The sequence below is a fragment of the Peromyscus californicus genome, unplaced genomic scaffold (assembly GCF_007827085.1).
Source record: "Peromyscus californicus insignis strain IS unplaced genomic scaffold, ASM782708v3 Scaffold_4__1_contigs__length_199733344, whole genome shotgun sequence".
Classification (NCBI taxonomy): domain Eukaryota; kingdom Metazoa; phylum Chordata; class Mammalia; order Rodentia; family Cricetidae; genus Peromyscus; species Peromyscus californicus.
The window spans coordinates 54,473,218-54,499,512 of NW_026294562.1; the positions used below are offsets into that span (position 1 = coordinate 54,473,218).

At 52.8% G+C, this 26,295-nt stretch overlaps 1 protein-coding gene across 1 annotated transcript; it reads right to left on the bottom strand.

Annotated features, from left to right (window-relative positions):
- Positions 1-3,065: 3,065 nt before the first annotated feature.
- Positions 3,066-26,295, bottom strand: Ehd1 (EH domain containing 1). The gene is made up of 5 exons (XM_052763479.1): positions 25,763-26,295; positions 21,439-21,536; positions 8,064-8,476; positions 5,425-5,589; positions 3,066-5,100 (listed from the first exon to the last, which is right to left on the bottom strand). Exons 1-5 carry the CDS (start codon positions 26,164-26,166, stop codon positions 4,576-4,578), a joined length of 1,605 nt encoding a protein of 534 aa, XP_052619439.1. The 5' UTR covers positions 26,167-26,295; the 3' UTR covers positions 3,066-4,575.

A 26,295-nucleotide genomic window follows, 5' to 3' on the forward strand; every position in this document is an offset into this window, starting at 1 on the left:
GGATCTTGCTCTATAGACCAGGCTGGCCTCGAACTCACAGAGATCCGCCTGGCTCTGCCTCCCGAGCGCTGGGATTAAAGGCATGTGCCACCACTGCCCAGCAACACTTTTTAATGTATGATGGAAAGAGGTACCTGCTTGGATACAAGGGGAAGTGAGGTGGCATGGGGCTCCTCATGGGGTTCCAGTTGGCCTAACATTGCTGTCTAGGAATAGCTATGGTGCAGGGAACTCAATATCCCTGCCTCTGCTGCTCAGGGCTTATTTGAAGGTTTCTGTTGGGCCAGTGGAGACTCCCTCATATTTTAACCCGTGTCAGCCCCCACACCACCTCCCTGTCACACTGCGCTTATTTCCTGTGAAATGTCCAATGTTCCAAATGGGTGGACATATGGTGGTTTCATCATCCTGAGTTTTCTTCCCAAATCCTCCCCTGTGCTGCTCCAGCTCACCACAGGGGCTCCCACGCTCTGCTCAGCTGCAGCCCATGTGGGTTTGCCATTACCAGTCTCTGGGTGCACAGGAAGCCAGGCCCAAGCCCCCTTACCTGGCACCCCTGCAGCTCATGGGCGCCACCCTGTCTGAGCTGCTTCAGGAAAGGGTGGGTCCCCGTCTCATTCTGGGTGTTGGGTGGGGTACCATGCTCTCTATATCCCCCACCCCGAGTAGCCCTACCCATGGTGCTCAGGGGAGGAAGCGAACACAGGTCTCTTTGGAGCCCAAAGAATAGGCTTACAAGGCAAAAGCCGGGCTCAACCCCAGCAAGTAGCAGAGCTGGAATTTAAACATATGGCTGTTTATTCAAGACTGCGGTTTGAACGCTGATAGCTGACAATTGATTAATTTATTTACTTATTTGTAGTGCTGGGGGATAAAACCCAGTATCTCATGAGTGCTATACATACAAGCTTTAAAGCACGTATATGTGCAGATTTATATGTATATGTATAGGTGTGTGTACATGTACATGCCTGTGTTCTTCCTCAGGTATCATTTACCTTATGTTTTCAGACAGGGTCTCTCACAGGCTTGGCTGGCTGGCTAGCCAGCACTTCCCAGAGGTCTGCCTGTCTCTGCCTCCCCAGTACAAAGGTCCCGAGCATGTACCACCACACTGGCTTTCATGAGGGTTCTTGGGATTGAACTCAGGTCTTCATACTTGCCATTCCAGCCCAAGCTTTAAAGCAGAGGGCAGGAATGGCGGTTGGTGGTCCTCTATCATAGTTTTAGGGGTTTGGGTATTTTGTCGCGGTGGTTGGTGGTCCTCTATCATAGTTTTAGGGGTTTGGGTATTTTGTCGTATGCCTGTCAACCACATTCGAGCAGTGTCCTTGGAAGCCGGAAGATGACGTTAGATTCACCAAACTGGAGTTATATAGACAGTTGTGAGCCTCCAACATGAGTGTTGGCCATCAGACCCGGAGCCTCTGGAAGAGCAGCCAGGCTCTAAATTGCTGGACCCTCTCTCCAGCCTCTCCTTCCCCATTGTCCTCTTGCCAGGCCACTGGCCTTGGGCCAAGTCCCATGACAGGTAAGAATGACCCTGCAAGAAACCTCATCATACTGAAGAGCTGGTATGTGCAGCACAGAAGTGGGCCCTGGGCCTCCTTGGTCTCAGGTTTGTGTGGTGTTGTGGGCTAGGACAGACTGTCCTCAAGGCTCTTATCCCAGGCTTGGGAGAAGGCTGGAGAGAATTTGCTTCCTGATCATGGCTTCTAGGAACTAGAAAGGGGGCAGGGGGAAGGGGCAAGTGCCGGCCCTCCAGGTGGACATCTCTCCTTCAAACCCCACCTGGCCCCAAGGAGTTCAAGTCGTGAAACCCAAACCTGAGGCTTGAGTTCAGGGGTGGCAGTCAGGTGACGCCCGCCCTTGCTTTTCCTCAAACTTCTTGTTCAACGGGCACCATCTGGGTACCCTCTGGGGGATCACCTCAGGGGGATGGGGCTGAGTGGACAGAACACGAGCCCTACAGCTGGGGTGAAGGTAGGTCCTAACATCCCCGGGAGCTCCTTGGGACTGTTTTCTTTGGTGCTGACCAAAGCGCACGGCCCTTCTGCAAGCTGACAAATGGTCCCAAGCGTCTAAAACCTCAGGTGGAGTGACAGCTTTGAATCTTTTTGAGCCTGAAGAGTGGCAGTTGAGGGTGAGGGGGCTAGGGAGTCCAGAAACTGTCTTTGCTTTAAAAGTTATTTCCATGGGAGGCTCCTCAAGCGCAGGACCAGAGTTGGTAGACTTGAGTTTGAATCCCCTTGGCCACCATTACTGCATGTGTTGCCCTGTCCGGAGCCCTTAATTTGTGAAGTAGAACACAGAACTCAGGCAAGCCTAGCACAAGGTAGGTCCACACTGAGTGTCCAGTCTATGGCGTCTGGACTATCAGGCCTGCCTTAGCCACAGCAGGACCCTGGAGGCAGCTCTGGGTCAGAGATAAACACCAGTTTGTCCTGACTTCTGTCCCAACCTTGCCTGGGGCAGTCTCTCCCCAACCCTACTTCCCATCTGCACCCTTCCGGACATGTCACTCCCAATTTGTCATCCTTTCCTCTTGTCATAAACAGGTCCCCTATCTGTGACATCAGCTGGCTCTAAGCAACCCCACCCAGAACTGTGGATTTTGTCTTTGTCTGTCTTCAGAGCTGGCTGCTCTGTCTCCAAACCTGCCTTGGGGCACGTGAGAAGCCAGATGGCTGAGGAGCCCTGGGAGCTTTGTTTCTAAGATCCTCCCCAATCCATGCACACTGCGGATGGAGCCCGTTCACCAGTCTGTGGCTAAGGTACTCAGTGAAGGTGATGACGTGGAGATAGCAGAAGATGTCCCGAGTAATTCTGCTGTCATTCTCTGATGGTGTTTTAATTTGTTGAGACAGCCCCCCCATGTAGCTTAAGCTGGCCTTGAAACCCCAAGTGCTAGGACTATGGCTGTGCACCATTAGTTCAGCTCCCCATAGTCTTGCCAGTTTCAACAGTACACAAGAGGTGGGTGGCCATGGGGTCCTTGGGGGACCCCTTACAAAGGCTCCAGGGGTGCCTCCTTGGCCAGGAAAGGACAACTGAGCACAGGAAGCTTTGGCACAATTAAACTTCTTTTAATGCAGAGAACAGTCTTCACTCAGCCCCTCTCCCCACAGGTGAGGACGAGCTTGCTGGACTTTAGTGAACCTGGGAGGACATCTCACCTACCCTCAGCCAGGGCCAGGGCTGGAAGGCTAAGGCAGGGAGCTAAAAGGTCAGTGGAGCTCAGCCTCAGCAAGGCCCAGAGCAGTGCTGGGGATGGCAGGCAGCTCCCGGAAGCCCACCTGCAGTGTTGGATGAGCAGGCTGCAGCTGCCCCACCCACCTCAGTATAAAGCCCACCCGGACAGACAGCCAACCACAGGGTGTGTCCAGGTCCCCGAGGCTGCAATGAGGCAGCTAAAGGGGTCATTTGCTAGCTCTGGCTTAGTGCTCAGTCCGGGATCTCAGGACATCCAGACCTCCTTGGCTCAGCAGGGGAGGAGGGGAGAAAGGCAATGAGAGGGTGAGGGAAGGGCTTGGGTTTTCCCTGTCCTGCTGCTTGGACACTACACAGCACCAGACCACCCCCGGTCACAGGGCCCACTGCCCGCCCCAAGGCAGTCAGGGGCTCCAGAAAGCTGCCATGAAGGTTGACTTTAAGGGAGTACACTTCAGAGCACTCAGAGCAGGAGCTGGGATGACCTCCCCTCAGCCAGAAAGCAAACTCAAGCCCCAGGGGTCTGCTCTACACTGGCTGTGAGGTGGACTGATCCAAGGCTGGAGGATAGGAAGGGGGCAAAAATCACAGCTCTGCACAAGTGTTGTGGAAGCTACTGGAAATCTGCTCAAGTACGAAGTGTCACTTACAGAACGATACCTAGCTTATGTATTTTCCTGGAAGACACTGTCTCTCACCCCTCAGTCCCCACAGAGGTTAACGGTGGCTGGGGCTTCTACCTGTGGCTGCTGTGCTGGCTGGGATGTCAGACACGGGGTGAGGAAGCAGAGGGAGGGTGTGCACCCCAGACCACAGCAGAGGCACAGAGCAGCTCACCCGAGCACTAGTAGGAAGCAAGCCCCTGCCCCATGAATAAACCTCAGCCTGACACACACACTGAGGGAGCTGAAGGGCTCCTGTCCACGCAGCCAGGGCAGCTGCCACAGGGGCGTGCCAGGGTGAGTTGTGAGAGGTGGTTCCCCGGTCCCTGTTGCTGCCTGGCCGGGGCAGGGAGAGGCTGCGTGTGGGGCTATCAGACAGAGGAGGAGGCAAGAAAGAAGGCTGCCTCTAACATTCTATATTAAAAATATCCATGGTTCTTGTGCACAAAATCCCACTGTTCACATCCAAGCATCACCCGTGCCTCCCCGCTAAACCCTGGACAGCCTTAAGAAAGATGGTGGTTTTCCTATTCAAGAGCTGAGGAAACACCGCTCAGTCTTTATGGACCTTGAAAAATGGTGACCCTTTCCCCCTCCCCCAATCTCTGCCCCTCCAGGTCCAGGCCCACATGGGCAGGCAAGGAGCTGGCAGGTAGAAAGTGCCAACAGCCCTGGGGTCGGGGGAATATGTCAGGCACGGCTGTCACTCATGCCTCCGTTTGGAGGGTGGGATGAGATGAGGAGGAAGGTCAGCGGGTAGCTCATGGCCCTCTAACTTGACCTTGATAAGATGGTTGGCCAGAGCAAACTCCTCATCATCCAGCAGACCATCCTTGTCCACATCAGCCAGCTTCCAGATCTTCCCCAGCACCGTGTTGGGCAGCTTGGACTTCACCATCTCCTTCTTGGCATTAGCGCCAGTGATCTTGCCATTGACAGGAGACAGTGTATAGAAGATCTCATCATAGGTGGGCTTGTCCTTGCCAACCACCCACTCAACGTCATCGATGCCCTCGCCAGCCCCCTCGCCGTAGCCATGCCCAAAGGGCCCATTCATGGTGCCATCAAAAGCACCACCCTTCACAGCCTGTGAGGGCATCAGGGACTCCTCTTGGCGCACCATCACCATCAGCCGGGCTATGTCGTTGGCCAGCATGTCATCCACTGTATCCAGCAGCTTGGGCTTCAAGGCCTGGAACTTGCTGAAGTCCTGGGTCTGCAGGAGTTCCTGTGAGTGGAGGAGGAGAAAGGAAAGCCTGGATGGGGCAGCCTCCCAGACTCCAGGCACAGTGACTGAGCCAGGCTAGCCAAGCAGGGAGAGCAGGGCTCCCACTTCCCAGCTCAGGCAACTAAGCTAGGGCCGCAGTGAAGAGTCACCCCAAGCTGAGTCAGCACATTCCCCTCCTTGGTGTCAGTGTCTCGACCTAGGTCAGCTCTGACTCGGGTGGGGAACTGGTGACTAACCAGCTGCTTCCTTTTGTGGTTCCCTTCAGAACCACGGGCCAGCACCACACAGCACTCAGAACGGTCCAGGATGGCCTGGTGACTGTACCTGCATCTTGCGCAGACTTGGGAAGTCGCCGGGGGAGATCTGGTGCTCCCGCTCGATTTTCTGGTAGATCTCTCCCAGGTTGTTCACCAGCTCTTTCTTCTTGCTCTCTTTCCCGAAGACATTGGGCATCTCCTTCTTGAGGGAGCTGATGATGTAGGCATGGACCTGAAGGGACAGGAAGCAGTGAGGCATGAGAGACCGGCCTTGGCACACTCCTCAGAACCTTCAAGGCCTCTAGTGCCTCAAGTTCCCTGCTTGGGTAGAGGGAAGCAGAAAGGTCAAAGTCAAGCTGAAAGTTGAAGCCACCATCACAAGAACCCAAGGCCTAAGAGTGACACACAGTTCTGACGGGACAGCTCACTGCCTGGGAATGGAATGCAGGAAAGGGCACTTCAAACAGATGACAGACAGTGATATTCTTGCACAGAACTACAATTCAGTCCGGCCTGTTTCTCTCCCTGTGTTCTCCCTGTGCTGCCCTCTCAATAATACAACACACTGCAAGCCACAGAGAGCTGTGTGCGAGCCTCTGCCCGACATGCATCTGTGCAGTGCTCAGGATTCCCAGTTGAATCCCACTTGAGCAATAAGCCACATGTCACCAGAACAGGCCTAGACAACTCAGGACCAGAAAATTCCATGAAAGCTTTCCTCAGCTCCCCGCAGCACATCCACTGCTCCCTACTCAGCCCAGGGAACAGCCTGGCCCAAAACCATCCAAGAGGAGCAGTCCTTCCCAGACCCTGGGGCTGGTGTCTAGGCCTTCCCAGGAAAGCCATGGTAGGAGGTTACACAAAGCCGGTCACAGCTCTGCCTGCACAAGCCAAGGAATCACTCTCACCCCAGGAAAAGCAAGCAGTAGGATAAGACGTGTCTGGGGCGGCACTGGAGACCATAGGATTCCAGCTGCGCATTACCTGGCAGCTGCTTTAGGAACGGGGGCAGTCACATGGGTGTTCTCATGAGTTCCTTTCTCAGAACTGCTGAGCTCAGCTCATGAGGAGACCCTACATACCCAGACATTTGAAGATACTGAAAAACAACCAACCAAACAAAAACCCATCCCTGAGCCCTGTAAAGAGGATGGGAAACGCCACCATACCCTTACCAGCCTGGGTACCTGTGTGACAATGGTGGACACTTGGCCGGAATGAAGGATAAAGTGTCAGCCTTGGTTGCCCCGGCCAGGGAACCCCCCAAATATTTCATGACTGGCCCTAAGGCAGGCAGGGGTGAGTACCTGGTGTCTAGTGTGCGGACACCAGCCCCAGCAGTGTACACTGCTGAGCAATGAAACAGGGACGGACAGCTGGGAAGCGCTTTTCAGGTCCTGAGGTGACTGTGTAATGGCCACAGGTACTTGGTGCCTGCCTCTCCTCCACATGCACCAGTCAGCTGTCAACACCCTACCCCGTGGGATGTCTCCCTGGAAACCGGGTAGCTCACACGACAGGTCTCTTGATCAGAGAGTCAACTCCTTTCAAGGGGGAGGCCAGGCAAGAACCTGCTTTGGTGTTCTGAGACAGTGTCTGGCTATATTGTTCAGGCTACTTTCAAACCAAGTGTTCAAGGTATCCTCCTGCCTCAGCCTCTAGACTAGTCTGACAACGGGCTCATCACAACATCTGCTTAGAGTCCATTTTTTAAAAAAACTGACCCATGTGCTAAGCGTCTGAAGGGACAATGGGAACCTGCTAACAGTGTCTGGACAGGGTCACTAGGCCACCATCCACTCCACGTCAAGTCTTCCTGTTCAAAGCGTTCTCCTGAGCCATCACTGAGCTGTCCCTCCCGTGACTTATGCAGGCGACCCACAAGGCAGAGCCTCTGATATCCTAAGGCTCACAGGCTGCACCCATCTTCACTTCCTAGCTCTGGCCATTTGGGGCTCTCACACAGGCTTAGCTGCCATTAAGGTTCCAGGGCTTCAAGGCCCTCAGAAGCTGGTGCTTAGCCTGGGCATGGCCCAAATTCCCACCCAAGGGAAAGGGTGGTGGCCTGTGCAGAGAGCAGCCACCAGGGGTCTGGACTGTAGCATCCAGCACTGTCTGGGCCACAGATTGGCATCCATCTTTTTTTCTAGCTACTCTTGTCCCAGCTTATATAGCAGTTCCACGGAGGCCTCCCTGGTCCCTTTATCCCACCAGGATGGCTCCCAGTCCTCCACTCAGGCAGAACCCTATACCTACCCAGCAACACCAAATAACCAATGCTTCCACTTCACATGTGCGGTGTTCTCCAGGAAGGCTTGAGTGGGGGCTGTGTGTCACTCCTCCCCCTGGGAGTCCCCACTGTTCAGTGCCAAGCTGAGTACACTAGCCCAACAAACCCTAGGGGGCTGTTGAAGCCAACCAGGCCAGCATATTCCACTTCCCAGTGGCCTCCTTCCTTCTGTAGGAACTTCCTGTTTGACACTGCTAAGGTGAATGCATGGTCTTTCCATTTTCTAATCTAGGCGGGGCTTAAGCCTCAGAGAGAATGGGCTCGGATGACACAGGATAAAGACCTTCGTGGAGAGCAGGCGGGTACACACACAGGCAAAGTGACACGTTTGGTAGACTGGGCCCCCAAGTGCCAGTCCCAGAGCCCCTAGGCCTATCTGGTAGCAGCCAATCCCCTCACCCACCCACAGGGTCTACCTTGGCCAGCCTGGCCCGCTTGATCAGGTCATTGAGCTTCCTAAGGGCAGCATTTCTGGGTAGAGACTGGATGTCTTTGAAGAGGTCCTGCTCCTCTGCCTCGAAGAGCTTCCGGTTGTCGGGGATGAGCAATGGGTGTGACCAGAAGGAGCCAATGTAGACTCGGACTACCTCGGGGGTGTTGATGATCTTCCCCAGCGACCACATGAGAGCTCCATACACTCTCATCAGCTGCTGGGTCTCAATCTGGTCAGCTTTGTTCAGCACCACACGGATCTTGTCCTCGTGATTTTTGAGGGCCTTGATAACTTCTGAGAACTCGTCTGAGATGTCCAGCTTGTGGGCGTCAAAAAGCAGGATGATGCGGTCCACACGCTCAGCAAACCACTCGAGGACAGCCGCAAAGTCATAACCTGAGGGAGGAGAGGACTGAGCATGGCCCCAAGGCTTCCCTAGTGCTTCTGAGCAGAATGTGGCTTGGAATTTCTAGGCCAGGGGTTATTTTGTAAATTCCTAAAATGCTCTGATCTGAACAGTACAACAGCCCAAAGGCAGACTCATGGATCTCTCCTGCCTCAAGGGGTATTTCTACCCACATGACATGCACAGATGCTCAGGCAAAGCAAGCCACTAAGCTTATGTGACAGCTCAGCACAGTAACACACACAGAGACAGACTTGCCATTTGTGTGCCCTGAACAGCAGTGACAATAAACAGCAGCACTCACACCTGCAGCTGCTATCCATCCAGTGTCTAAACACCAGATCCTTGTGCAAGCCTCTCATTTTTTACAATAGGGGCTGGAAAGCTCAAGGACCAAAACTGGCCCATCACTTGCTTATAAAGTTTTATTGAAACAAAGGCACTCATTTACATGTCTATGCCAACTTTTGTCTGTAATAGCTGAGTTCAGTCGTTGCAACAGAAACCAAAAGGTCTTCATAGCTGACAATACCAACTCCCAACCCTCCCAGAAGGTCTATTGACCTTTGTTTTCCAACAAGCCCTCAAAAGTACCACAGACCACTTCCTTTTTCTGTAGGTCTTAAATGCTTCTCTAAACTAAGTTGCTGACCTGGGCAGACTCTAGGCCTAAATCTCACTCTATGCTGTTTCCTACCCCAATTAAAGTGACCCGAGGCCTGGCAGTGGTGATGTACACCCTTGATCCCAGCACTCAGGTGGCAGAGGTAGGTAGATCTCTGTGAGTTCAAGAACCAGCCTGGTCTACAGAGTGAGTTCCAGGACAGCCGGTGCTACACAAAGAAACTGTCTCAGAGAAAAAAAAAAAAAGTGACCTGAGTCATCTATGACAGAGATATAACTGGAATTTCCCCATTAACAACAGTGCTATTAGCCAGGCTTGGTGGTTAGTGCACGCTGGCTATCTTGGAAGGCGGAGGCAGAAAGATCAAGGTCACTACCCTTAGCTACAGAACAAATCTGAGGTCAGCCTAGGAGACATGCCACTGGTTCAAAAAAACAAGGGGATGGTTTCGGGCCAACAAGATGGTTCAGTGGGTAAAAGCACTTGCCACGCACGGCTGCTGACATGATCCCTGGGACCCACGGAGGAAGGAGGAGGAGCAGCAGCTCCAGAAAGCTGTCCTCTCCATCTCCACAACGGCACTGTGGCATGTGTTCATGCACACACAAATAACATTTAAAAAACGGATGAATATGAAAAAGAGTATGAGCCTCTTGTGGTTTCCTTTCTGAGGCCCGGGATGCAGATGTAGTGGTTAGGTCCTGGAGTCCCAACCTGGGATTCAAAAAGAAAGCTCCATGTCTGACATTGCCCCAGCCTGTCATTTCCGTATCATCTTAGGTCCGTGGCTTCGCGACTCAAACAGCACTTTACCTTTCATTCTGTTTGACAATTATACTTCCTCAAATGTTTTTCACTGCTCACCTTTATGAACACTAAGCAGAGCTGGGCAGACTGGAAACGGCAGCTTAGAGCCTAAGGAACAGCCTGACTTCTCCAGTGGAATCTGGACACTCTCCTTGGCCCTGGGTTCAGTCTCTGTCACTCAGCTAATGTGCACAGGTCCCAGGTCACCCCAGATGTAGGCCAGCCCTCTGAGAACCACTAAGTACTTCTCAGAGAGTTGCCAAGACCCTGAAAGGTGAGCCGGAGAAGCCACTCAGACAGCTGACAGTCCAGGACACTGGGCCAGGCAGGCTCTTGCCCCACAGCCTGCTCCAGCACTCTCTGGGAAAGCCGTTCCCCCAACCCCAACCTCGGGAGGGCCGCCACACACGCTCCAGACGGAGAATGCAGGAGGGTGCAGAGGGAGGACAGTGTCAGAAACTGCAGATACTGAACACCCCACCATCCCGTGCACCAAGGCCGCTGCCACTGCAGTCGGGAGACAGCACAGGCCGCGGCCTGGCCTGGTCACTGCTCCCAGCCTGGTAAAGCCCCTGCGCTCTGGGGTAACGGCGTTTGGAGGTACTAGGCTAGACAGGCCAAGCAGAAAGGAAGCTCTGCAAAGTCAAACACTCCTGCCACCACCAGTCTCTTTGGGGCCAGTGGCTTCAGGCAGGACAGCAGCCAAGGCCACAGAGAAGTGAGTCTCTCCCACAATGGGATATCCAAAAGAACACAGGCTATGCAACGCGGCAGCACATTTACACAGTATGGGGAGGGCTCTGGGTTCAATCCCAGGCAGTGCCAGAAAACAACACAGACTAAAGTTCTAACAGAAGCCAGCCCAATGAGACGGCTCAGCAGATGAAGGGCACTGCCACAGGAGCCTGGCGGTCTGGGTTTGATCCCTGTGACCCATGTGACAGTGGAGGGAAAGAACCTTCTCTACAAGGTTGTCTTCTGACCTCCACACAGGGATTTGGGCAGACTGTTAAGCAGGCCGGGGCTTCCTCCCAGGTGGGGGTACACTGCCCAGCTGCAGTCTGGGCAGAGAAGGGCCTCGCCTGTGGGTGGCTACTTGAGTGTCAGAGCTTCAGGTTTCTGTGCGCAGCTCCAGCAAGTGCAGGTCACTGCATGTCAGCACTCAGCTACTAGGACAGTCGGTTCCAAAGTACAAGGCCCAGGGCACCCTTGCTCCCTGCAGCAGGCACTCAGAACAGGGAGGGGACCTGTAAGAGTGAACTGTCAGCAGAAAGCCGGAAGGGAAGGTCTAGAGCAGAACAGTGGGGAAGCACAGGCCAGGAGAGGTAGTAGCTACTGCCCAGGGCTCTCTGGGCTGCACCCCAGCTGACCCCCAGGGCCTGCCTGGGGCCCTGAGGCCTTCTGTGTGAGTTCTAGGAACACAGCACAGTGCTCAAGAAACGCTGACTCAGGAACTATGGCTCTCCTGGTCATTGAAGCGAGGCCTCCGCTCCTTCCCACTCACCCACTTGGCCTCATCTAAAACTGAACCTAATTCAGACAGCTGGGGCAGCAGCGAGGCCAAACCCCAGTTCCCGGGAACAGGGCACCCTTGGGGTCCTACTGGCTTTGGCTAGGCAGCCAGAGCTACAGCGGGGAAGCTGAGGTCACCTTCCCAAGCCCTACCCAGCATGGCCTCAATCCCTTTCCCTCTGGGTGGGGGAAGGGCACACAGAAAGGAGAACCGGGAGAAGGCTCTGGCTGCTCCTCTTCCACAAGTCTGGCTCTTGGCCATCACTTCAAGTTGGTTGGGGTTTTTTTGTTTTTGTTTTTTTCTTCCTTTTCTGGGAGGACAAGGTCTCACTACGTAGCCCTGGCTGGCCTGGAACTCACTATGAGACCAGGCTGGCCTTCAAATTCAGAGCCCCACCTGCCTCTGCCTCTCAAGTACAAGAATTAAAGGCACCAGTCACCATGTCCAGCGCCTTTTAAGTCTTTTTCTTTTCTTCCAGGTGAAGGGGATTTTCCATTTATTTAATTATTTTTTGGCATTTTAAGACAGGCTATTATTCCATAGCCCAGGCTGGCCTCAAACTGGTGACCATTCTCCTGTCTCAACCTCCTGAGGGATACACTTTCTGGTGGAAGGGAGACACTACAGGTGATCAAACACATTCACTGGTTACCTAAAGGAGAGCAGCCATGTGACAGCACATGCATGTGACTAGATAACTGCAGGCCACCTGCAGGCCCACCTGGCACTCTTGAACCCAATGTCCCTCACTGCCCTTAGAGGTGCCTTATGTGGCTTTAGAGAGGAGACACCAGCTTTCAGGGGCACTGGAGACCACAGTGCGGTGGCAGTGTGGCACTTTCGAGATCCACACAGTGCCCCAGCCTCACAGCACACTGCCTGGCATGTGGCAAGGGCTAGCAAAGCAATGGCCTCAGACTCTTGACACACTAGGTAGGGTCACATGTTTGTGCCATGCACACAACAGCACGCCCACAGCATTAAGGGAGCCATGTACCCACGAAGAGGAAAAGAAGGGCCTACAGGGGTACGCTGCACTGACTGGCTGGACAGAGTGACACCAGTGGACACCAGACACAAAGCATTCAGTCCGAGAGGATGGGCTAGACAGAGAAGACAACCTGCAGGGGAGGACCTCAGTGGGAACCAGAGCCTCCAGACAAGGGACAAGTAGCCATGTCAACAAATGAAATAAACCAGCCTAGGAGGGCAAAGCCCACCAACCACGGACCCACTTACATGGGAGCCAGGGCAGTCACACTCGGAGAGGATGGCGGAGCCTGTGCTGGGATGGAGGGCAGGCTCTCAGTGTTTACTGAGAAGGGTTTGGGAAACGGAAGAGTTCTAAGGCGGACAGGGTGATGGCCGCACAGCAATGGGAAGGCACCAAACCCCACTCAACTGTACCCAAGAATGTTAAAACAGCACTTTACATACAGATATAGTTTACAACAATTGAAATTAAAGAAATTCACCTGTGATTATAAATGCATGCCTATAATCCCAGTACTTGGAAGGTAGAAGCAGGAGACTCGGGCATTCAAGGTCATCCTTGGGGAAATGAGCTAGGGCCAGCCCAGGCTCTATTTGCTTGTTTTCTTAAGGCAGGGTATCTTACTATGTAGACCAGGCTGGCCTCGAACAGAGATCCTCCTGCCTCTGCCTCCTGAGTGCTGGGATTAAAGGGCTGTGGCACCACACCTGGCTGATATTCTGTCTTTAAAAAAAAAAAAAAAAAAAAAAAACACACACACACACCACAAAAAACAAGGGCTGGAGAGATGGCTCATGGTTAAGAGCACTGACTACTCTTCCAGAGGACCTGGGTTCAGTTCCCAGCACCCATATGACTGCTCACAACTGTCTGTAACTCCAGTTCCAAAAGATGTGACACCCTCACACAGACATACGTGCAGGTACAGGCAAAACACCAATGCACAGAAAAAGAAATAAATTAATTATAAAATAAAAACAAACACAAACACCAAGTCAAGACCGGCATGGTGGTGCACATCATACAATCCTAGCACTCAGGAGGCTGAGTAGGAACACAGCAAGTTTGAGGCCATCTAGGAGTGTCTCAAAAAATTAAAACCCAGGGCTGGAGCAATGGCTTAGAAGTTGAGAGCACTGGTTGCTCTTCCAAAAGATCCAGGTTCAATTCCCAGCACCTGCATAGCAGCTCACAACTACATGTAACTCCCGTTCCAACAGACCCAACAGCCTTCAAGAGCACCATACAGGCAGGTGTTGCACAAATACGCATACAGACAACACACACACACACACACACACACACACACACACACACACACACACACAAAATAATTCTTAAAAATTAAAAACCAGGGGCTGGGGAAGCAGCAGGAGTAGAGAGGAGGCAGAGCAGAGTTAAAAGCCTCAAGGGAATATTGAGGCTGCTGAGAGGGTGATGGGAGCCGAAGGCCAGCACAAGAGCTGTTCCCAGCAAACTTCCATAGGCCCACTGTGTGCAGGGAGCCCAGGTCACTCCAGGTGCTGCTGGCCCATCTACAAGTTAGTTGACCTTCCTGACAAGAGGAGGATCAGAGGTGGGGTCCCAGGCTATGATGAAGCACCCCACCCTACAGCAGCACTCTTCCAAACACAGGTAGTTCCAGTAGCCAGGGAAAGTTGCTTCACACATTCCAAAAATTTCTAGAACATAAAACAATGGAGTGTTTGTCTCCCATACACTCTTACTTCCTGTCATTCAAACTGAACGGGTCTCATTATTTCTCACCAAAGGAATCCATCAGTTTCCAACTGCACTGGCCCTGCAGCAGGAGCCCAGAGCTGGGACACGTGGCACACAGAGGACTCCTCCTCATGCTCAACTTCTTAGGAAGGACCACTCCAAATAGCACAGAGGTTAAGCAAGGGGCCTCCACCCCTAGGCATCTGCCCCAGGGGAACAAAAGCTCAGGTCCACATCAAGTCCTGTACACAGATGTTTCTGGTAGCTTGATTCAACACTGCCTCAAACCAGAGGCAGCCCAGACCCCGTTCCAGAGTGAAAGAGACAGCCCAAGGACTGGGATGTGATGTGGCCTAGCCAGTGCGGAGCGTCTCTGAAGATGTGAGGATCTAGGATCTGATTTCATTTCTAGAGAGACAATCATTTTTTAAAGGCACAAACCCTCGGCCTTCTCAAACACATGGATAAATCTCAGAAGTGCCAGACTCCACCAAAGAAAATAAATACTCTGCCTGATTCCATTTAAGAGACATTTTGGGCCGGGCGGTGGTGGCGCACGCCTTTAATCCCAGCACTCGGGAGGCAGAGCCAGGCGGATCTCTGTGAGTTCGAGGCCAGCCTGGGCTACCAAGTGAGTTCCAGGAGAGGCGCAAAGCTACACAGAGAAACCCTGTCTCGAAAAACCAAAAAAAAAAAAAAAAAAAAAAAAAGAAAAAAAGAGACATTTTGGAAAAGGCAAGCTTAAGTTTCAAAGACAAATGTCACTGAACTACCCAGGACAGGGAGAGGAACTGCACAGGAAGTCTTCCAGGTGAGGGGTTCTCTATCCTGGTGGCAGGGGGACACGGCTGTTGCAAAAAGGGTTGACCCAACACATGCAAGGTAGCCCTAAATACATCTGACCTGAAAATAAGTGACAGTACAGGGTTTGGGGAAGGGCAGACAGACTCTGGGAGGACCCACATTTCAACCCTGAACCCCTTAGACTCAGAAGGCAGCTGGGCCACTGGAGTAGGCCACTTGCCCTCTCTGAATCCCCAGTCCCTTCTCTGTAACATGACAGTCAGTTCCCTCCTCCAAGACAGTGCACTAGAAGGGTTGGGTGTAGTGCATGCCTGGCAGCTAACCAGCACTCTGTAAATGTTTGCTCCTAGTTATTTCAGACATTTGCACTGAGCCCAAGAAACTCACATCTGATGGATGAGTAGGCAAGGGTAGCTTCTAAGGTATGAAGAATGCTGGGTACCCCAAATATAAACCCAACATTTGCAGGCACTCAGGCCAGCTGCTCCCTAGCCCGCCACCGACTGGCAGCCTGGGGAACAGGTGCCAAGGCCAGCACAGCCTGGTACGACGCCTCCACAGGCAGAGCCGGCACACCCACACCAGAAAGCAAGGCCAAAGCAGCATGCTTGCCTAGAGAGGGGGAGACAGGGAGGGATGGGGGTTGAAGGCTTTGGGCCTAGTCAGCCCTCAGGGGGCTGTGGAGTCTGAGGAGAAACCCAGCTGAAGCAGTATTGCCTAAGGTTCCTCTCAGAGACATTACTCAGAAAACAGCAGAAGTCTGGGAAATCCTGGAGTTTTCAGTCTCCTTCTTAACTGGCTGATATTTGCACACTTAACTGTGTGCCAGGCATTAGGTAAGAGCCCAGCACACAGAAGTCCCTATCACAGTTACCAACAATCCCAAGAGGGCCATGTGTTATGGCCACTTGGCTCCTGCAGTTCTAAGCTGGGAGCTAAACCTGTGTCATCCTGTGTGGGAGGCACAACCAAGAGGGTACAGCACTGAGCCTGGCCCCAAGCTTCTGGCAACCCCTGAAAACACTCTCTGGTCTACAAAACATCATGAGAAGGGCTGGAGGGTGCGTGGCAAGCATCTCAGGAGATGGTCAATAGGGCAAAAGAACTACCCATGGCGTAGGCCCACTTCTGGGTCATGGGCTCTAGGATGCACGGATGGAGTCTGGGCCAAAGGTCCTATCCAACCTCTAGGAACAGAAGAGCTTAGGTGAAGCCTGAGAACCATGACAGGTGTAGGAAGGCAAGTGAGAACCCAAGAATAGTCAGCGTGGCCTTGAGCTCTACAAGCCTTCCATGGACAGCATGAGGTGGCTTCTGGCTAGAGGCAGGGCACAGAGGGAAGACAGAAGACAACACAGCCACTCAAAGCCCTAGTGTTTTCTGGACTAGGGTCTGGCCATGGTGGCCTATGTTTCCAGGAAGCCCAGCCCAGCACCAGCCTCCTCAGGGTCGGACTCCTCCGAGTCCACGGTGGCAGTTTCTCTGGGCTACAACGCAGTATGCACAGAGCCCAGGTCTGAGTCTTGTGCAGACACTAGCCAGCTGTGTGTCCCCCAGGCTCATCTCTCAGTGCTCCTCAGATCAAGTTCCTCATCAGAAAACAACGGCTTCCTCCTATATATAACTGCAGAGATATCAGGGGCACATAGATAAGCCAACACCAGCCACAGGGCAGGCACTAGGCCAGACAGGATGCCACTAAGCCAAGCCGAAGCCACTCTCTTTGCTGATTTAATTTTTCTCGGGTCAAGTGAGGCGCCAAAGTTACAGCAAAGCCCACAGTCACACAGTGACAATGGTAGGGAGGGCACTGCCATGCTCCCTGGCACTGCCCACAAAGGAAAAGGACTGACATGGGCAGACCCCAGGCCTAGGCACAGTGTGATTATGTAGTGGTAATGACCCTGGAAGCCCAGGGCACCAGCCCTACACAGCCCTGGATGCCCTTTGGGTCCCGTTATCAGTCACACGAGTAGCATTCAGGAATAAATGGTGCTCCCAAAGGCCACCTTACCCTGCTGACACAAGAGAATGTTATCTTTCCAGCTGCAGCAGATAAGCAATGTCAGGCCAGCTGGGCCTGAGACCCCAAAGGGACAATTATCAGGGGTCCCTAACAGAGCCCGAGCAGCTTGCCCACTTTGGTCTATGCCAGCCCTACTTATCTTTCTAGACTGAATTTCCTGCACATATGAGGGATCATGAGGGAAAGAGCCAAAAGTGAGGAGGGGCTAGCTGACAGGGTGGGACTGGACCCAAAGGGAACAGGCAGCGCTTTAGTACAAGCGGCCTCCACAGGGCGTCGTGTTTTCCAAGAACAGCTACCAACTGCAGCAAGGCCCGTCACTCACGTCACATGCTCCTCAGGTCCCATCTTTCTGAGGGAAGACATCTGCTTTCCATGGGACACGCTCCCTAGTTCTGGCCTCCCCCGTGCACAAGGGAGGACTGCTGGGTAGGGTCTGTGAGAGGGGGCTCCTCATCCCTAAGCTTGTGACCATCTTAGAGCCCACACTGAGTACCTCTAACCATATGATCATTTCACTCATCGTCATAAAACATTCACACACACCCCCTGGGGGGGGGGGCTGGAGAGATGGCTCAGAGGTTAAGAGCACCGACTGCTCTTCCAGAGGTCCTGAGTTCAATTCCCAGCACCCACATGGTGCCTCACAACCATCTGTAGTGAGATCTGGAACCCTCTTCTGTATACATAATAAATAAATCTTTATTAAAAAAAAAAAATTCACCCCCAAATCCTAACTGGGCCACATTTAAATGGGGATTGCTAGGACTGTGGAGGGGAAAATGGTTTAGAAAAATTGGTTTCATCTTGGTATTTCACTGCAAAACCTACCTTCAGTCAGAGGGAGTCTTCTGTAATAAGAAGAACCTGGTTGCAGGGACCCATTAGCCACCTGGAGGGCCCAGCAAGCCCACAGGACTAGTGTGCCATCACCTCCACAGGCTACTGAGTGTGTCCTGTCTGAGGACTCTGGTATCCTCTTTAGCCCCAACCAAAACACTGCTGGGGGTGTGGTATGGCTCAGTGGTAAGAGCACTGTTTCCATCTCCAGCACAGGAAAAAAATAAAAATCACATTCTCAAAGCATCACTTTGGTGGTTTTCCCCAGACACAAGCAAGTTCAGCTCCTGCCATGTCTCTCTGCTAACAGGAAAGGACATACCCCTGTGGCCCCAGTGGCAGGCTGGGGACCCCAGGGCATAAAGTCCAGGCTGCTCTGCCTAGAAAACACCTAGGACACAGAGAGCAGACGAACACCACCATGCTGAGTACTGGCTGCCTCTGAGTTTCTTTTCAGGAGCTCACAAGGGCTCCGAGAGCCTCGCGCCCTTCCCATTCCATCCCTTCCTCCAAGCCTGAAGGCCTCACACCGCCTTACCAGAAGGGCATTCTGGCAAGATAAGCCTTTGAGGGTGAGCTATTGTCTCTTATCTGAGGCTGTGTTCTCACCACACAACTAGTCTGCTGGAGTCTGGCTCAGTCAAAAGATAAGTCTGTGGGCCTCAGACAAAGGCCAGCAAACCCCGGCCTAGTGCAGGCCGGAACGGCTCCTGCTGCAGTTCTCTTACTTAAGAGAAGCTAACTTGGATTTTCCAGCTTTACTCTGGCTTTGGTGAAAGAGTTACTTCTGTGTTCCCTTTATGAGCCTACAAGGACCACAAGAACCCCAAACCCTGCCCCCCACCAACACCCTGAAGGTCCACGAGCAATGGTGTTCGTTCTAGCAAGAAAAGTGTAATGCATGCCAGACATGGTAGTGCACATCTTTAACCCCAGCACTGGGGAGGCAGAGGCAGGTGGATCTGAGTCAAGGCTAGCCTGGTCTACAGAGTGAGTTCCAGGACAGCCAGAGCTACATATAGTGAGATGCTGTCTCACCCTCTACCCCACAAAAAAGAAAAAAAACCCTTTCTTTTCTTTTCTCTTTAGTGATGAGAACTGAACCTGGGGCCTCACGCACGCAAGGCAAAGGCTCTACACTGAGCTCTATTTCCAGTCTTCCTTCTCTGTGTGTGGTACACGTTAATGAGGATGTTCATGGGGGGGGGGGGGGGGAGGTCAATGGCAGGTGTCTTCCTCTGTCAATTTTCCGTCTTATGTTTTGCAATAGGGTCTCTCACTGAACCTGGAACTCACTAACTCGAATGGACTAGCGGGTCTCTGTCCTCTAGTACTGGGGTTACAGGTGTCTACGACCACAGCCAGCTTTACTGGCACAAACTTGAGTGGCAGGCATTTTGCCAGCTGAGCCATCTCCCCAATCCCCCATCTTTTTATTTTGGAAAAAGATCTCACTAACTTACCCTGAGTCCACTGGGTAGCCCAGGCAGGCTCTAAGCGTGTGATGTTTGGTCCCATCCCCGAGTAGGTGGGGTCACAGGCGTGTGCCATCTGCTCAGCAGGTGTTCTCTTAAAACAGGCTGAATAGTAATAGCAGTAAAGAAGAAATGTGGCCCCTACTTTTTTTGCAAAAGGTCTCAAAATCTGTTCCCTTGAACTTCGAAGAGAGTCACTCTCCTAAGAGTGGATGAGGCTAAAGCTTAACCAGTGTGAGGGCCACTTGTAATCCGGGCATTTGGGATGATGAGACAGATGCATGAAGAGTTGGAGGCCAGCCTGGGCTACGTGATAAGACCCTGTCTCAAAAACAAAAGCTGAACCGGCCACTTCTAACCTGATTAGAGACAGCCAGCTCACTGCACTGCAGTCTGTACACAGCCCCCACCCTGCTGGCTGGGGCCCCCACAACCCTAGAAAAGAGACACCACCTAGCACAGTCACAGCAGAAACACATGACTGCTTGCAGGCTGCTAGCTTTAACAGCCAAAGGAAAGGGTTTGTCAGCAAGAACAAACTGGTGCTTGTAGACAGAGTCTGAGGAGGGACAGAACCCTCCTGCCTTCGTCCCACCACCCTCGGGAGTAGAGTGCTACACCAGCCTCTGGTGTTTCTCCCTTCTCTTTCTTTCAGACTTTTAAATTACATTTGCGTGTGTGCGTGTGTGTGTGCGTGCGTGTGTGCCTGCCACAGCACGCATATACAGGTCAGAGGATAACTTGTGGGAACTGGTTCATGCTTTCCATGACATGGGTTCCAGGGACCTGACTCAGGTTACCAGGCACAGTGGCCTTTAAACACTGGGCCATTTCACTGTTTCCTCTTTTTTTTTTCCTTTCTCTTTCTCCAGCACTGCCCCTTGGCTGGCTTTCTTTCCTTCCTTCCTTCCTTTCTTTTTGAACCCAGGGCCCTGTGCATTTTAGCCCAGTGCCCTCACAATGAGCTACATCTCCAGTGAGGGTATTTCACTTCTTCCTTTGCAGTGGCTCACTCCACTTCTGGCCAGCCCTCAATCTCTCCTAGAAGGTACTTCAACTCAATGGCTGGTGCCTACCCCTCTACCAAGGAGGCAGGGTTAAGACAAAGTCGGGCTCATCTAAACTAGGACCTCAAAGCAACATGAGGGACAGATCAGAGGATCCCCTAGCCTCCGTGCTCAGGGTCGGCATACACCCTGTGAGACAGTTCTCCTTGGAGATGGGGGTCTGTTTCTGTTTCTGAAACAAGGGTTTCACGTCACCTGAGCCAGCCTCAGACTTGCTGTGTGACCGAGAATGACCCTTCATCAATTACTGATGTTCTTGCCTCTCTTCCACCCCAAGTGCTGGAATATAGGCACGTGCCCCCACGTTCTGTCCACGCTGTACTGGGGACTGAACCCAGGGCTTCTGCATGCTAAGTGGGCACTCTACTGACTGAGCAACATCCCCAGTCTCCCAGCCCCTCTTTGAACTATGCTGGAAAAGGTGATACCTTTATGTTTATGGAAATAAAGTTCTATTTCATAAAACAAACAAACAAAAAGCCTAAAACATTTGAAAATGCATGGCAAAAGCTGGCCAGAGGTGACGCAACTGGACTGGCCAGGGCACCGACTGACCGACCGACCGGAACCTAGCAGGAAACCCCCTGCACTGGCAGATGGCCCCTGGGAGGCTGATGATCAGCAAGGGCTATGCAAATGGCAGTAAATTCCCGCTGCTGCTCAGGCAGGCCGCACACAAGTTTCTCCTTTTGCCTGGCTGATGAGCTAACTAGGAACTGAGAGGCACACAGTTCCCACGCTGAAGGGACAAGGGGTCCAGGGGTCAGCCAGTGCTGGCTGGGATGCTCGGGCACAGAGATCAGGCAATTTCCTGCCCCTCTACTTTACAGGCCGAGGCCCAAGCCTCAGTGGGTTCAAAAGCAGCTGGCTATATCCAGCATGGACCGGACTGTGATCTCAGCTGGGCCACTCTGGTCACCTGAGCACAGGGAGGCAGCTGTGGCCCCTCAGGTCACCACTGTGTAGATAAGGTATGAGGTAAGAAGTCTGTCACCTGAACACACTTTTTTAGAGCCTGGGGCTGGAAGGAACCTGGAGGGCAACATGGGGCGTGGCTCTCCAGCACAGAGCCTGGTTACCTCGACTGATTCGCTGCTTCTCTCCAGACAGGATCCCGGGAGTGTCAATGATGCTGATGCTGTCCAGGACCGGGTTGGGCAGCTGGGCACACATGAACCTGCAGGAGAGCAAAGCCAGGGAGACATCAGCGTGGGGCTGACACTCATCCAGGTGTCATGGGAGGGCGTCTCAGCCTCCCTCCCTCTGGACACACTAACTGGAGATGCTGTCAGAAGGTCCAGCTTCGGAACAGCAGCACTTCCCTCCCCGTCACTCTCCTCCCCCAGGGTTCACAGCTCAGCTTCCCAGCTGCTGACTCGTTAGTGAAAGCTGCATGAGCCCAGACAGTGCTTCAGTTCTGAAGGGAGACAGAAGTGTGATACGGAGACTTTGCAATTCCATCTTAAAATTTTCCCAGGTATATATAGTGTTGCACACCTATGATCCCAGGACTTAGGAAGCAGAGGCAGGAGGATTGATGCTAATTAAATTCTAGGACAGCACGGTCTATACAGGAAGCCCCTGGCTCAGTGGGTAGGAACACTTGCCACCAGGCCTGATAACCTTAGTTCAATCCTCAGAACCCACACAGTGGAAGGAGGAGGGTGACTCACTGTCCACTGATCTCCACAGCGCTGTAGCATACAATACTAACACGGAATAAATAAGTGTAAGGAAATAATAACACAGCTGGGCACGGTGGTGCATACCTTTAATCTGAGCACTCAGGAGGCAGAGGCAGGCAATCTCTGTAAATCCAAGGCCAGCCTGCTCTACAAACTGAGTTCCAAGACAGCCAGGGCTACACAGAGAAATCCTGTCTCAAAAAATCAAACCAACCAAATAAACAAAAAGTCAAAAGCCTAGAGGTAGTGGAGCACACCTTGAATCCCAGCACTCAGGAGGCAGAGGCAAGCAGATTTCTGAGTCTGAAGCTAGCCTGATCTACAGGGCAAGTTTCAGGCCAGCCAAGACTATACAGAAAAACCCTGACTCAAAAAAAAAAAAAAAAAAAAATCAAAACATAATAACAACAAAAAGAAAAACAAAAACTACTTAGCTGAATTCCCACACACTAAAGAAGAATGGTTTCTTTCTGTGTGTGTGTGTGTGTGTGTGTGTGTGTGTGTGTGTGCGCGCGCACACATGGAGGCCAGAGATCAACCTCAAGTGTCTTCCTCTATCACCCTCTGCCTTACTGACACAGACTTTCTCACTAAGCCTGTAGCCCACAGATTAAGCTGGGGGGGGGGGGCAGGATCCACCTTGGTGTCTATCTGCTCCCCCACCCCAACCCCTTGCTGGGATTGCAGGCCAGCAATACGATCCTGTACCCAGAGTTTTCAGGGGTGCTGCAGCTCTGAACTCAGATCTTCACCATCCTCACTGAGCCACCCCCCAGTCCCTGGGATGGCTACTTTCTGCTACTGCTCGGGCCAGCTGCTTGTGAAGGGACTGCAATGGGCTACCAGTCGTCAGCAGTGTGGAAGGAGTGCAGATACACCATTCTCTGAAAGTCAAAACCAGCCTCGGAAGAAGAAACCACAGTACAGAGGGGAACCCTTCATGAGGCTATGCTATGGACCTGTGTTCCATGCTGAACTAAGAGTTACCAGAGCAGCTATCAGCTGTCTAAAAGGGTGGGGTTCTTTAGTGGACAAAGAAAAGGCTCCTTTAAAAACCTCCTTATTATGAGCAAAGGTATTGTGAGCAAAGAAAATATAGACCCATGTGCCGGGCGGTGGTGTCATATGCCTTCAATCCCAGCACTCAAGAGGCAGAGGCAGAGGCAGGCAGATCTCTTTGAGTTTGAGGCCAGCCTGGTCTACAGAGTGAGTTCCAGGACAGGCTCTAAAGCTACACAGAGAAACCCTGTCTCGAAAAACCAAAAACAAAAACAAAAACAAAAAAAAAGAAAAAGAAAAAGAAAATCAGACCCACTGTCTGCCAGACACAGGCTCCAAGCTGCCCTTCCAATAGTGAGGAGCACTCAGGTAGATGGAATGTCTCCTGTGGCCCCACACCCCCAAATGATGAGGGTCAGTGTCCTCACAGGCTGGGGGGACAAAGTGAAAGGTACTATCTCCAAGTGCAGCAGATCCTACTGCTGCTAAGTCACTGCACGCCAGACCTGACTTTCTTCTTGCTTGGGAGGAAACTTCTAGACTCAATGGAGAGTGTGTAATAGGAAAAAAAAAAAAGTAACATACACAAAAAGGCCCCAAAAGGAGCATCTGCAGGTCCAGGAGAACCTACTACTCCACAAGACCTAGTAAATGTACAGCAAGAAAGGCGGGGGCAGTAAAAATGCTTCCCTTGGCAACAAGGATGGAGACTTCAGTTCCTGGGACAAGTGGGTGGGTCCAGTTATGCAAGGAGCAGCATTCACAAACCACTCTGGGGATTCCTTCATGCCTGCCTCCATCTGTTCCTCTCACTATCTCTGAGATGCACTCGGGAGAAAAAGGCTAGCAAGTTCACGACTCAATGGATCGTTAAGAGTTCCAGGAAAAGTGGTATCAGCCAGAGAAAACCCCCTTTGTTGTGCCCTCCCTGGCCAGAGGCATCGTGCTCTGAACATCCTGACACAGCTCCGGTCTTGGACTACACCAGCATTTTAGAGACCTCTGGAATTGGGGTGTGACAAGGAGGAAATGTTAAGTATAGTTCTTGGATCCCCTGGACCCCATGCTATCAAAGTGCCTGTCCTTTGCCAAGGGTTCCTCAGTTCTTCCTTTTGGGGGGATAGTAGTGAACGCACAAAGCACAAAAAACAGGCCATCGTCATGGCCTTAACCAGCAGGGCCTGAGTTTCATGAGTTAATGAGCTGAGGTAAATGGTGTGTGAGATCCTTCCAGCTCCTCAGCTCTGCATTTCCAAAGGTGGGAAACTGAACAGGGCCAAGCTCCTTGTTTCAAAAGGTCTGCCCTCACAATGAAGTGAAGACATAGGACGGCAGTGGTTGGAACAGTGAAGGGTCACAGGAGTGAAGGCTCCTGTCACTCCTGAGGCAGAGACCTAATGCACAAATGAACTCTGGTCCAGTAGCCAAACTTCTCACCAGACCAATGGCTCCCACCAACAGGAGTCTGAGCCAATGGCCTACCTACAGGTGCAGCAAAGCTCAAACATCCTTAGGGAAACGCTGCAGGCTAAGGGGACCAGAGCATTGTACTCAATCCAGGCCTGTCAAACACCATCATCAAAAACAAGGCAGGCTGCAATTGCCTAGAAGGGACAAAAAGACAACATTAAAGGTCAGGTCCCTGCAGGAGGCAGGCCTGGCAGCAGGCGAGCGCTAGAACAAGCTGGCCCGGCTGGATGGCTGGACAGTGTCTGTAGAGGAATGTGCTCACACAGGGCGGGGACCTGGAAAGTAGGATTCGGATTCTTTCCTAGGCCATTCCCCCAGGCTGAATGCAGACTTCGAAAGGCATGTAGAGTCACTCCTTGAAAGAGGGAGCACAGAGGGCAGGTCTGTGAATCCCGTCATGCCTTCTGGGGGTGGAGGCCCGGGATGCCCGACTGCCTTTACAGAAGTGATCCTGGGGGTTAAAGCTCCTCAGACAGGCAGGCCACTGTGATTCACAACATCCTGAGGAGCTCAATCTCGCCTCATCCTTTGAACTAGTGAAACCGAGGCACATAAACACTTCTCAACTCTATAGTGAAATGTAGCAGTCTGGTCATTTCAGGGGTCTCAGTGTTACCACTCCCTGAAGTCTCTTGAGACAACACTGACTCATTACGAAGTTTCTCTGAGACAGGGTCGTCTCATGTACTCCTGGCTGGCCTGGAATTCACTTAAGTGCTACTTTTAGGAGGGATGTCGAGACTCCATCATCCCCTGCCTTCAATGGGGGCTGCCCTCCTACCCAAAAACCACTGGTCCCTGGGGATATGAAGCACAGAGTGAGACGCACACCAGCAAAGGGAACATATAAGTCTCAGGTTTTCCCATGACACTTAAAAAAAACAGACTCCAGCAGAGAAGGAGGGAGATTGAATTGGTTGCTTCCAGAATGAGGAACAAGAAAGGGAGGACGGTAAGGGCTCATCTTCCTACGGCGGCTCCTGGCTCTGTGGGAAGGTCGGGGGTCTTCGAGGGGGAGGGAGTCAGAGTTAAGCTGATAACCTGGAAGATCCTGGGGGTGACTGAAGCCAGAAGAGTGGACGATGCCTATTCCCCGACACCTGGGTAGTCACTGGGACGCAACAAGGCCACTGTCCCTGGGAGTGGTCGCCTAGGGTCTGGCGGGGGCTCTTGGAGACAAAGGCCGGCGGGGGCAATGGCTGCGGGGGCCCATGGCGGTCCTCGCGCCTGGAGAGAAGGGGTAGGTTACCTGTTGAGGAAGGCGTTGCCGAAAGCGTTGAGCTTGCGGAAGGGGCGCCGCGGGTCGACGACGAGCGCGTTGCCGGGCACCACGCCCTCGGTGGGGCCGTGCATGACCGCGATGAAGGAGTCGGTGGTGGGCTCCGGCCCGATGCGCATCCCCGGGAAGTCCTGCTCGATCAGGTGGCGGATGAAGGTGGTCTTGCCGGTGCTGTACTGGCCGACCAGGAGCACCATGGGCTTGTTGTCGAAGTCAGCGTCCTCCAGCGCGGGCGAGTGGAACTCGTGGAAGCGATAATGCTCCTCCAGCGGCAGCAGCTTCTGCGCGTACAGCTGCCGCAGCCCCTCGGCCACCGTCTGGAAGAGCTCCGGCTCCTTCTTGCGGCGGGCATCCTTGCTCACCCAGCTGAACATGCTGCCGGAGACTGAGCTGGCTGCTGCGGGACGGAGCGGCGGCTGAGCGGGACGAGGGCTCGCGGCCGAGGAGGGGCCGGCCGGCCGGCGGAGGGCAGCGGGGCAGGGGGCGGGGCGCGGCCCACACTG